Raw genomic sequence first — 13,900 nt, 5'->3', positions numbered from 1 at the left:
TTCCACCTCCAACACAGTTCCACACCGACACAGTTCCACACCGACACAGTTCCACCTCCGACACAGTTCCACCTCCGACACAGTTCCACCTCCGACACAGTTCCACACAGACACAGTTCCACACCGACACAGTTCCACCTCCGACACAGTTCCACACCCAACACAGTTCCACACCGACACAGTTCCACACCGACACAGTTCCACACCGACACAGTTCCACCTCCGACACAGTTCCACACCTACACAGTTCCACACCGACACAGTTCCACCTCCGACACAGTTCCACCTCCGACACAGTTCCACACCGACACAGTTCCACACAGACACAGTTCCACCTCCAACACAGTTCCACCTCCGACACAGTTCCACACCGACACAGTTCCACACCGACACAGTTCCACCACCGACACAGTTCCACACCGACACAGTTCCACACCGACACAGTTCCACACCGACACAGTTCCACACCGACACAGTTCCACCACCGACACAGTTCCACACCGACACAGTTCCACACCGACACAGTTCCACACCGACACAGTTCCACCTCCGACACAGTTCCACCTCCGACACAGTTCCACTCCGACACAGTTCCACCTCCGACACAGTTCCACACAGACACAGTTCCACCTCCGACACAGTTCCACACCGACACAGTTCCACACAGACACAGTTCCACCTCCAACACAGTTCCACCTCCGACACAGTTCCACACAGACACAGTTCCACCTCCAACACAGTTCCACACCGACACAGTTCCACCACCGACACAGTTCCACACCGACACAGTTCCACCTCCGACACAGTTCCACACCGACACAGTTCCACACCGACACAGTTCCACACCGACACAGTTCCACTCCGACACAGTTCCACCTCCGACACAGTTCCACCTCCAACACAGTTCCACACCGACACAGTTCCACACCGACACAGTTCCACCTCCAACACAGTTCCACACAGACACAGTTCCACCTCCGACACAGTTCCACACCGACACAGTTCCACACAGACACAGTTCCACCTCCAACACAGTTCCACCTCCGACACAGTTCCACACAGACACAGTTCCACCTCCAACACAGTTCCACACCGACACAGTTCCACCACCGACACAGTTCCACACCGACACAGTTCCACCTCCGACACAGTTCCACACACAGTTCCACACCGACAGTTCCACACCGACACAGTTCCACTCCGACACAGTTCCACCTCCGACACAGTTCCACCTCCAACACAGTTCCACACCGACACAGTTCCACACCGACACAGTTCCACCTCCGACACAGTTCCACCTCCGACACAGTTCCACACCGACACAGTTCCACTCCGACACAGTTCCACTCCGACACAGTTCCACACCGACACAGTTCCACCTCCAACACAGTTCCACCTCCGACACAGTTCCACACCGACACAGTTCCACTCCGACACAGTTCCACACCGACACAGTTCCACTCCGACACAGTTCCACTCCGACACAGTTCCACACCGACACAGTTCCACACCGACACCGCCTAAAACATCCGCTATGCAGGTGGCAGGTGTCGGCTCTCGCCGGGTCAATGCTTGGTCTGATTGAATCTAGGGGCTCTATTTAATTTGGAAAATCTAAAGCGTTACAGCTTCCCGGGATAGAAATGTAAAGGTAATTTTACGTTGCAGCGTCTAACATGAAAACAGTCTCTGCTGAAGTTGGAACATTGCCTTTAAATTTCAGTCTCGCTGTAAAGCTGAACTTCCGCTATTCGGATTGAACAGAGCCCTAGGCCTTTCGTCTCACCTGTCCGAGGCAGTGTTTCCGTCTGACAGAACTGCGGCTGTAGAGTTTGACTGACAGCAGGAAGCCCTGGTCCAAAGCGAAGGGGAAGTAGAAAGACTCAGTCCAGGTCAGCTGACCTCCGGAGGACTTTAGGGTGTGAGTCTTCTTCTTCATCACCACCGTGCCCTGCAGCTGCATCAATATCTTCACAAAGAACGCTGGTTGATGGACAAGGGAAGCACAAGGGAAATAGAAAAGCACAGGGGAAATAGAAAAGCACAAGGGAAATAGAAAAGCACAAGGGAAATGGTTACTTAGTAGACAGTGTGTATACAGCTGGCAGATTTTAAAATGGTTCAAGGTTGAAGCTCTCCGACTAACCCTAAACCTAACCTTAACTTATTTTAGAACTGGTTAAAAATCCACATCCTATTCATTGAAACACATGTTTCTCTGTTACAAAGAATGACATACACGATATATACAAAAGTATGTGGACACTCCTTCAATTAGTGGATTTGTCCCGTTTCAGCCACACATGTTACTGGCAGGCGTATAAAATCGAGCACACAGCCATGCAATCTCCATAGACAAACATTGGTAGTAGAATGGCCCTTACTGAAGAGCTCAGTGACGTTCAACGTGGCTTTTCCTACAAGTCAGTTCGTCAAATGTCTGCCCTGCTAGAGCTGCCCCGGTCAACTGTAGGTGCTGTCATTGTGAAGTGGAAACCTCTAGGAGCAACAACGGCTCAGCCGTGAAGTGGTAGGCCACACAAGCTCAAAGAACGGGACCACCGAGTGCTGAAACACTTAGGGTGTAGAAATCATCTGTCCTCGGTTGCAACACTCACTACTGAGTTACAAACTGCCTCTGGAAGCAACGTCAGCACAATAACTGTTCGTCAGGAGCTTCATGAAATGGGTTTCCATGGCCGAGCAGCTGCACACAAGCCTAACATCAGCATGCACAATGCCAAGCGCTAGCTGGAGTAAACAGATATATAACAGACTATGTAGACCCCTACCCTGGCTGAGTGGAACAGGTAGGTTATAACAGATATATAACAGACTATGTAGACCCCTACCCTGGCTGAGTGGAACAGGGAGGTTATAACAGATATATAACAGACTATGTAGACCCCTACCCTGGCTGAGTGGAACAGGGAGGTTATAACAGATATATAACAGACTATGTAGACCCCTACCCTGGCTGAGTGGAACAGGGAGGTTATAACATATATATTACAGACTATGTAGACCTCTACCCTGGCTGAGTGGAGCAGGGAGGTTATAACAGATATATAACAGACTATGTAGACCCCTACCCTGGCTGAGTGGAACAGGGAGGTTATAACAGATATATAACAGACTATGTAGACCCCTACCCTGGCTGAGTGGAACAGGGAGGTTATAACAGATATATAACAGACTATGTAGACCCCTACCCTGGCTGAGTGGAACAGGGAGGTTATAACAGATATATAACAGACTATGTAGACCCCTACCCTGGCTGAGTGGAACAGGGAGGTTATAACAGATATATAACAGACTATGTAGACCCCTACCCTGGCTGAGTGGAACAGGTAGGTTATAACATATATATTACAGACTATGTAGACCTCTACCCTGGCTGAGTGGAGCAGGGAGGTTATAACAGATATATAACAGACTATGTAGAACCCTACCCTGGCTGAGTGGAACAGGAAGGTTATAACAGATATATAACAGACTATGTAGACCCCTACCCTGGCTGAGTGGAACAGGGAGGTTATAACAGATATATAACAGACTATGTGGACAGGGAGGTTATAACAGATATATAACAGACTATGTAGACCCCTACCCTGGCTGAGTGGAGCAGGGAGGTTATAACAGATATATAACAGACTATGTAGACCCCTACCCTGGCTGAGTGGAACAGGGAGGTTATAACAGATATATAACATACTATGTAGACCCCTACCCTGGCTGAGTGGAACAGGGAGGTTATAACAGATATATAACAGACTATGTAGACCCCTACCCTGGCTGAGTGGAACAGGGAGGTTATAACAGATATATAACAGACTATGTAGACCCCTACCCTGGCTGAGTGGAACAGGGAGGTTATAACAGATATATAACAGACTATGTAGACCCCTACCCTAGCTGAGTGGAACAGGGAGGTTATAACAGATATATAACAGACTATGTAGACCCTACCCTGGCTGAGTGGAACAGGAGGTTATAACAGATATATAACAGACTATGTAGACCCCTACCCTGGCTGAGTGGAACAGGGAGGTTATAACAGATATATAACAGACTATGTAGACCCCTACCCTGGCTGAGTGGAACAGGAGGTTATAACAGATATATAACAGACTATGTAGACCCCTACCCTGGCTGAGTGGAACAGGAGGTTATAACAGATATATAACAGACTATGTAGACCCCTACCCTGGCTGAGTGGAACAGGGAGGTTATAACATATATATATAACAGACTATGTAGACCTCTACCCTGGCTGAGTGGAGCAGGGAGGTTATAACAGATATATAACAGACTATGTAGACCCCTACCCTGGCTGAGTGGAACAGGGAGGTTATAACAGATATATAACAGACTATGTAGACCCCTACCCTGGCTGAGTGGAACAGGGAGGTTATAACAGATATATAACAGACTATGTAGACCCCTACCCTGGCTGAGTGGAACAGGGAGGTTATAACAGATATATAACAGACTATGTAGACCCCTACCCTGGCTGAGTGGAACAGGAGGTTATAACAGATATATAACAGACTATGTAGACCCCTACCCTGGCTGAGTGGAACAGGGAGGTTATAACAGATATATAACAGACTATGTAGACCCCTACCCTGGCTGAGTGGAACAGGGAGGTTATAACAGATATATAACAGACTATGTAGACCCCTACCCTGGCTGAGTGGAACAGGGAGGTTATAACAGATATATAACAGACTATGTAGACCCCTACACTGGCTGAGTGGAACAGGGAGGTTATAACATATATATAACAGACTATGTAGACCCCTACCCTGGCTGAGTGGAGCTGGGAGGTTCTGGGCAGCGAGGACCTGCAGTTGGATGCGTCCGTTAAAAGGCTGGAAACAGGTGGCCAGGTGCAGCTCGGCGTGACACACCTGAAGAGGGAGTGAGAACATCAGACGCTGGAGATAGTAGGTTCACATTTCTACAGTTTAAAAAGAATGTTCTACCAACTTCATGTTTGCTGAACATACTGGTCCCTATCCCAAATGGCTGTACTACTGAAGCTACAGTGCCTTCAGAAACTATTCACACCCACTGGCCTTCACACAGTACCCCATAAAGTGGAATTATTTCTACAAATTAATACAAATAAAAACCTGAAATGTCTTGAGTCAATAAGTATTCAACCCCTTTGTTACGACAAGCCTAAACAAGGCCAGGAGTAACAATGTGCTTTTAACAAGTCACATAATAAGTTGCATGGACTCACTCTGTGTGCAATAATAATGAAGTAGTGAATTTCAAACACAGACTCAACCACAAAGACCAGGGAGGTTTTCCACTGCCTCTCAAAGAAGGCCACCTATTGGTAGATAAAAAAACAGACATTGAATATCCCTTTGAGCACGAAGTTATTAATTACGCTTTGGATGGTGTATCAATACACCCAGTCACTACAAAGATACAGGCGTCCTTCCTAACTCAGTGTATCAATACACCCAGTCACTACAACGATACAGGCCTCCTTCCTAACTCAGTGTATCAATACACCCAGTCACTACAACGATACAGGCGTCCTTCCTGACTCAGTGTATCAATACACCCAGTCACTACAACGATACAGGCGTCCTTCCTGACTCAGTGTATCAATACACCCAGTCACTACAGAGATACAGGCGTCCTTCCTGACTCAGTGTATCAATACACCCAGTCACTACAACGATACAGGCCTCCTTCCTAACTCAGTGTATCAATACACCCAGTCACTACAACGATACAGGCGTCCTTCCTGACTCAGTGTATCAATACACCCAGTCACTACAGAGATACAGGCGTCCTTCCTAACTCAGTGTATCAATACACCCAGTCACTACAAAGATACAGGCCTCCTTCCTGACTCAGTGTATCAATACACCCAGTCACTACAACGATACAGGCCTCCTTCCTGACTCAGTGTATCAATACACCCAGTCACTACAGAGATACAGGCGTCCTTCCTAACTCAGTGTATCAATACACCCAGTCACTACAAAGATACAGGCGTATCAATACACCCAGTCACTACAAAAATACAATCTGACCATAATTCTATCCTCCTGATTCCTGCTTATGTACCGGATGTGAAACGGCTAGCTTAGTTAGCGGTGGTGCTGGTGTAACGGATGTGAAACGGCTAGCTTAGTCACTACAGAGATGGTGCTTCCTGACTCAGTGTGAAACACCCAGCACTAGTTAGCGGTGGTGCTGGTGTAACGGATGTATCAAACACCCAGTCACTAGTTAGCGTTGGTGCTCAGTGTAAATACGGATGAAACAGGCGTAGCTCCTAACTCAGTGTATCAATACACCCAGTCACTACAACGATGGCCTGCTGGTGTAACTCATGTGAAACACCCAGTCACTAGTTAGCGTCCTTCCTGACTCAGTGTATCAATACACCCAGTCACTACAGAGAAAGGCGGCTAGCTTAGTTACACCCAGTGGTGCTGGTGTAACGGATGTAAACTGACCATAATTCTAGTCCTAGCTGATTCCTGCTGGTGTACCGGATGTGAAACGGCTAGCTTAGTTAGCGTTGGTGCTGGTGTACCGGATGTGAAACGGCTAGCTTAGTTAGCGGTGGTGCTGGTGTAACGGATGTGAAACGGCTAGCTTAGTTAGCGTTGCGCGCTAAAAAGCGTTTCAATCGGTGACTTCACTTGCTCTGAGACCTTGAAGTAGTGGTTCCCCTTTGCTCTGCAAGGGCCGCAGCTTTTGTGGAGCGATGAGTAACGATGCTTCGAGGGTGACTGTTGTTGATGTGTGCAGAGGGTCCCTGGTTCGCGCCCGGGTATGGGCGAGGGGAAACGGTCTAAAGTTATACTGTTACACTTACAACCACCAAACTGAAACAGGAAGTACCAGTGACACGCTCGACACAGAAGTGGTCCAATGAAGAGGACGCTACAGGACTGTTTCGCTAGCACAGACTGGAATATATTCCAGGATTCATACGATATGGAGGAGTTCACCACGTCATTCACCGGGTTCATTAATAAGTGCATGGACGACGTCGTCCCCACAGTGACGGTAAGTAGAACCATGTGGTTCAACGTCCGAGCTAAAGGCTAGAGCTGCCTCTTTCAAGGAGCAGGACAGTATAAAGGCTAGAGCTGCCTCTTTCAAGGAGTGGGACAGTATAAAGGCTAGAACTCTTTCAAGGAGTGGAACAGTATAAAGGCTAGAACTCTTTCAAGGAGTGGAACAGTATAAAGGCTAGAACTCTTTCAAGGAGCCAGAGAGTAAAGTCAAGAACTCTTTCAAGGAGCAGGACAGTATAAAGGATAGAACTGCCTCTTTCAAGGAGCAGGACAGTATAAAGGCTAGAGCTGCCTCTTTCAAGGAGCAGGACAGTATAAAGGCTAGAACTCTTTCAAGGAGTGGAACAGTATAAAGGCTAGAACTCTTTCAAGGAGCAGGACAGTAAAGACTAGAACTCTTTCCAGGAGCCAGAGAGTAAAGACTAGAACTCTTTCAATGAGCAGGACAGTATAAAGGCTAGAACTCTTTCAAGGAGCCAGAGAGTAAAGTCAAGAACTCTTTCAAGGAGAAGGACAGTAAAGACTAGAACTCTTTCAAGGAGTGGGACAGTATAAAGACTAGAACTCTTTCAAGGAGTGGGACAGTATAAAGGCTAGAACTCTTTCAAGGAGCAGGACAGTAAAGACTAGAACTCTTTCAAGGAGCCAGAGAGTAAAGACTAGAACTCTTTCAAGGAGCAGGACAGTATAAAGACTAGAACTCTTTCAAGGAGCAGGACAGTATAAAGGCAAGAACTCTTTCAAGGAGCAGGACAGTATAAAGACTAGAACTCTTTCAAGGAGCGGGACAGTATAACTCTTTCAAGGAGAACTCTTTCAAGGAGCAGGACAGTATAAAGGCTAGAACTCTTTCAAGGAGCCAGAGAGTAAAGTCAAGAACTCTTTCAAGGAGAAGGACAGTAAAGACTAGAACTCTTTCAAGGAGTGGGACAGTAAAGACTAGAACTCTTTCAAGGAGCAGGACAGTAAAAAGACTAGAACTCTTTCAGAACTCTTTCAAGGAGCAGTATAAAGACTAGAACTCTTTCAATAAAGACTAGAACTCTTTCAAGGAGCCAGAGAGTAAAGACTAGAACTCTTTCAATGAGCAGGGACAGTATAAAGCCTAGAACTCTTTCAAGGAGCCAGAGAGTAAAGTCAAGAACTCTTTCAAGGAGCGGGACAGTATAAAGGCTAGAACTCTTTCAAGGAGCAGGACAGTATAAAGGCTAGAACTCTTTCAAGAAGCAGGACAGTACAAAGACTAGAACTCTTTCAAGGAGCAGGACAGTAAAAGACTAGAACTCTTTCAAGGAGCAGGACAGTATAAAGACTAGAACTCTTTCAAGGAGCAGGACAGTATAAAGACTAGAACTCTTTCAAGGAGCAGGACAGTATAAAGACTAGAACTCTTTCAAGGAGCAGGACAGTATAAAGACTAGAACTCTTTCAAGGAGCAGGACAGTATAAAGACTAGAACTCTTTCAAGGAGCAGGACAGTATAAAGACTAGAACTCTTTCTCTTTCAAGGAGCAGGACAGTATAAAGACTAGAACTCTTTCAAGGAGCAGGACAGAACTCTTTCAAAGACAGTAGAACTCTTTTCAAGGAGCAGGACAGTATAAAGACTAGAACTCTTTCAAGGAGCAGGACAGAACTCTTTCATAAAAGACTAGAACTCTTTCAAGGAGCAGGACAGTATAAAGACTAGAACTCTTTCAAGGAGTGGGACAGTAAAGACTAGAACTCTTTCAAGGAGCAGGACAGTATAAAGGCTAGAACTCTTTCAAGGAGCCAGAGAGTATAAAGACAAACTCTTTCAAGGAGCAGGACAGTATAAAGACTAGAACTCTTTCAAGGAGCAGGACAGTATAAAGACTAGAACTCTTTCAAGGAGCAGGACAGTATAAAGACTAGAACTCTTTCAAGGAGCAGGACAGTATAAAGACTAGAACTCTTTCAAGGAGCAGGACAGTATAAAGACTAGAACTCTTTCAAGGAGCAGGACAGTATAAAGACTAGAACTCTTTCAAGGAGCAGGACAGTATAAAGACTAGAACTCTTTCAAGGAGCGGGACAGTAATCCTGACACTTATGAAATCCTGCTACGACCATCAAACAGCCAAAAGGTCAATACAGGATGAAGATCGAATCCTACTACACATACTGCATTATGTCTATATACAGTGTTGTAATGATGTGCAAATAGTGAAAGTACAAAAAGGGAAAATAAATAAACATCAATATGTGTTGTATTTACAATGGTGTTTGTTCTTCACTGGTTGCCCTTTTCTCGTGGCAACAGGTCACAAATCTTGCTGCTGTGATGGAACACTGTGGTATTTCACCCAGTAGATATGGGAGTTTATCAAAATTGGGTTTGTTTTCGAAATCTTTGTGGCTCTGTGTAATCTGAGGGAAATATGTCTCTCTAATATTGTCTCAATCTCTCTATGTGTCTCTCTGTGTCTCTTTCTGTGTATGTATGTCTCTCTGTCTCTCTGTGTGTCTCTCTCTCTCTGTGCCTCTCTCTGTCTCTCTCTGTGTATCTCTCTCTCTCTCTCTCTGTGCCCCTCTCTCTCTCTCTGTGCCCCTCTCTCTCTCTCTCTCTCTCTCTCTGTGCCTCTCTCTCTCTCTGTCTCTCTCTCTCTCTCTGCATCTCTCTCTGTCTCTCTCTCTCTCTCTGTGCCTCTTTCTCTCTCTGTCTCTCTCTCTCTCTCTCTCTGTGTCTCGCTCTCTCTATGCCTCTCTCTCTTTCTCCCTTGAATTGTTTGAGGTTTGACCTAGTTTCCAGGCCTCACAATTCCACCATCCATCCCAACCCCAGCCTGATGGCTTTTTCCAATAAACCTTTCACCTCCAGTTTCTGTTTCCCTAAAACTTCTCAAAAAATTCCCTACTCCCAGATTATGCAAACCCCAGAGAGGCTCCGTCAATATATCAATATTGGCATATTCCTCATGTTCCAACAGCCTGCAATATATCAACAAAGAAAAACATTGTTTCATGACTTGGCAGACGTAGGTTTTGTTCTTTACATACTGTTCTGATAAGGAGATAAGGAGTTATAATAGGAAGATATACAGAGCATAGGCACAGAGAATAGACTACATATTTGAATTACTATGTCATAGGCTTGTCCCATTCTACAGGCATTTCCTGTTGGCCAGAGACCAAAAGACGATGACAACACCAAACTACAGGCAGAATGTGATTTACCTACACGTTCGGAAAAGTGCCTTCGGAAAGTATGACTTTTTCCATTTTTTGTTTACATTACGTTTACAGCCTTATTCTCAAATGGATTATATATATATATATTTTAATCCTCATCAATCTACACAGAACACCCCATAATGACATCACAATTCCCCATAATGACATCACAATGCCCCATTATGACATCACAATTCCCCATAATGACAAAGCAAACAGGTTTTTAGAGATTTTTGCAAAATATATTACACATTTAAAAAAACTAAAATACCTTATTTACATAAGTATTCAGACCCTTTGCTATGAGACTCGAAATTGAGCTCAGGTGCATCCTGTTTCCCATTGATCATTCTTGAGATGTTTCTACAACTTGATTGGAGTCCATCTGTAGTAAATTCAATTGATTGGACATGATTTGGAAAGGCACACACACCTGTCTATATAAGGTCCCACAGTTCACAGTGCAGGTCAGAGAAAAAAACAAGCCATGAGGTTGAAGGATCTGTACGTAGAGCTCAGAGACACTATTGTGTCAAGGCACAGATCTGGGGAAGGGTACCAAAAAATGTCTGCAGCATTGAAGGTCCCCAAGAACACAGTGGCCTCCATCATTCTTAAATGGAAGATGTTTGGAACCACCAAGACTCCTTCTAGATCTGTCCGCCCGGCCAAACTGATCAATTGGGGGAGAAGGGCCTTGGTCAGGGAGGTTACCAAGAACCCAATGGTCACTCTGACAGAGCTCTAGAGTTCCTCTGTGGAGATGGGAGAACCTTCCAGAAGAACAACCATCTCTACAGTACTCCACCAATCAGGCCTTTATGGTTGAGGGGCCAGACAGAAGCCACTCCTCAGTAAAAGACACATGACAGCCCGCTTGGAGTTCGACACCTAAAGACTCTCAGGCCATGCGAAACAAGATTCTCTGGTCTGATGAAACCAAGATTGAACTCTTTGGCCTGAATGCCAAGCGTCACGTCTGGAGGAAACCTGGCACCATCCCTACGGTGAAGCATGGTGGTGGCAGCATCATGCTGTGGGGATGTTTTTCAGCGGCAGGGACTTGGAGACTAGTCAGGATCGAGTCAAAGATGAACAGAGCAAAGTACAGAGAGATCTTTGATGAAAACCTGCTCCAGAGCACTCAGGACCTCAGACTAGGGTGAAGGTTCCCCTTCCAACAGGACAACAACCCTAAGCACACAGCCATGACAACACAGGAGTGGCTTCGGGGCGAATCTCTGAATGTCCTTGAGTCTGAACTTGAACCCGATCGAACATCTCTGGAGAGATCTGAAAATAGCTGTGCAGCGACGCTCCCCATCCAACCTGACAGCTTTAGAGGATCTGCAGAGAAGAATGGGAGAATCTCTCCAAATACAGGTGTGCCAAGCTTGTAGTGTCATACCCAAGAAGACTCATGGCTGTAATCGCTGCCAAACGTGCTTCAACAAAGTTCTGAGAAAATGGTCTGAATAATTACTTAAATGTCATATATATATATATTTTTTTAAATAAATTAGCAACAAATTCTAAAAACCTGTTTTTGCTTTGTCATTATGGGGTATTGTGATGCCATTATGGGGTATTATGATGTCATTATGGGGTATTGTGATGGAGGCAGCGAACGGTTGAAAAGCATGCATTTGGTTTTACTAGCGTTTAAGAGCAGTTGGAGGCCACGGAAGGAGTGTTGTATGGCATTGAAGCTCGTTTGGAGGTTAGATAGCACAGTGTCCAAGCACGGGCCGGAAGTATATAGAATGGTGTCGTCTGCGTGGATCAGGGAATCGCCCGCAGCAAGAGCAACATCATTGATATATACAGAGAAAAGAGTCGGCCCGAGAATTGAACCCTGTGGCACCCCCATAGAGACTGCCAGAGGACCGGACAGCATGCCCTCCGATTTGACACACTGAACTCTGTCTGCAAAGTAGTTGGTGAACCAGGCAAGGCAGTCATCAGAAAAACCGAGGCTACTGAGTCTTTTATCGATGGCGGTTATGATATCGTTTAGTACCTTGAGCGTGGCTGAGGTGCACCCGTGACCGGCTCGGAAACCAGATTGCACAGCGGAGAAGGCACGGTGGGATTCGAGATGGTCAGTGACCTGTTTGTTGACTTGGCTTTCGAAGACCTTAGATAGGCAGGGCAGGATGGATATAGGTCTGTAACAGTTTGGGTCTAGGGTGTCTCCCCCTTTGAAGAGGGGGATGACTGCGGCAGCTTTCCAATCCTTGGGGATCTCAGACGATATGAAGGAGAGGATGAACAGGCTGGTAATAGGGGTTGCGACAATGGCGGCGGATAGTTTCAGATGTGTGATGTATTGTGATGCCATTATGGGGTATTGTGATGCCATTATGGGGTATTGTGATGTCATTATGGGGTATTGTGATGCCATTATGGGGTATTGTGATGTCATTATGGGGTATTGTGATGTCATTATGGGGTATTGTGATGCCATTATGGGGTATTGTGATGTCATTATGGGGTATTGTGATGTCATTATAGGGTATTGTGATGTCATTATGGGGTATTGTGATGTCATTATGGGGTATTGTGATGCCATTATGGGGTATTGTGATGTCATTATGGGGTATTGTGATGTCATTATGGGGTATTGTGATGTCATTATGGGGTATTGTGATGTCATTATGGGGTATGGTGTGTAGATTGACGAGGGAAAAAAAACTATTGAATCCATTTTAGAATAAGGCTTTAACGTAACAAAATGTGGAACAAGTCAAGGGGGTCATACCATATGTCCACATTATCTCAACATTATGTGTTTAAGCATAGTCTTTAGCATAGTCCCGCACCTCTCTGATTCAGAGGGGTTGGGTTAAACGTGGAAGACACGCCTCTCTGATTCAGAGGGGTTGGGTTAAACGTGGAAGACACACCTCTGATTCAGAGGGGTTGGGTTAAACGTGGAAGACACACCTCTCTGATTCAGAGGGGTTGGGTTAAACGTGGAAGACACACCTCTCTGATTGAGGGGTTGGGTTAAACGTGGAAGACACACCTCTCTGATTCAGAGGTGTTGGGTTAAACGTGGAAGACACACCTCTCTGATTCAGAGGGGTTGGGTTAAATGCGGAAGACACATTTAATTTGAATACATTCAGTTGTACAACTGACTAGGTATATCCCCCTTTCCCTTTCATACTACAAAGCTCAGGTCGCTCAGGCTTCAGAATCACATGATTACTGCATCCCGAAGGGCACCCTATCCCCTATGTAGTGCACTACTTTAGACCAGGCCTCTGATCAAAAGTAGGGGACAGGGTGCCATTTGGAAAAAAAAAAAATGTTTCTACAGAGAGTGAGTTGTTACGGAACATTGGCATGACATTACCATTGTAAGGAACACCGGTGTTCCGAGGGAGGGAGGGAGGGTACCCCTGGTACCGGTCAAAATGACCCATTACTGCTGCTTCTCTTTTCAGGGGACAGCCATTTCAGCCAGGTGTATGATCACAGACCCGTTTCAGCCAGGTGTATGATCACAGACCCGTTTCAGCCAGGTGTATGATCACAGACCCATTTCAGCCAGGTGTATGATCACAGACCCATTTCAGCCAGGTGTATGATCACAGGCCCATTTCAGCCAGGTGTATGATCACAGGCCCATTTCAGCC

The 13,900-nt window shown here is 45.8% G+C and overlaps 1 protein-coding gene across 1 annotated transcript in view; it reads right to left on the bottom strand.

The window, feature by feature from the left end:
* Positions 1-13,900, bottom strand: part of LOC115129402 (tandem C2 domains nuclear protein) — a 37,717-nt gene that overhangs the window by 9,279 nt on the left and 14,538 nt on the right. The window contains exons 10-11 of the mRNA XM_029659701.2: positions 4,808-4,913; positions 1,787-1,983 (exon numbers count right to left, since the gene is read on the bottom strand). Of these exons, the coding sequence (XP_029515561.1) occupies positions 1,787-1,983; positions 4,808-4,913 (303 nt within the window). The remainder of the gene's footprint in view (positions 1-1,786; positions 1,984-4,807; positions 4,914-13,900) is intronic.

This window comes from Oncorhynchus nerka, linkage group LG18 (assembly GCF_034236695.1).
Source record: "Oncorhynchus nerka isolate Pitt River linkage group LG18, Oner_Uvic_2.0, whole genome shotgun sequence".
NCBI classification, from domain to species: domain Eukaryota; kingdom Metazoa; phylum Chordata; class Actinopteri; order Salmoniformes; family Salmonidae; genus Oncorhynchus; species Oncorhynchus nerka.
Note: the sequence above shows the minus strand (reverse complement) of the source record. Positions and strands in the feature narration are given on the sequence as shown.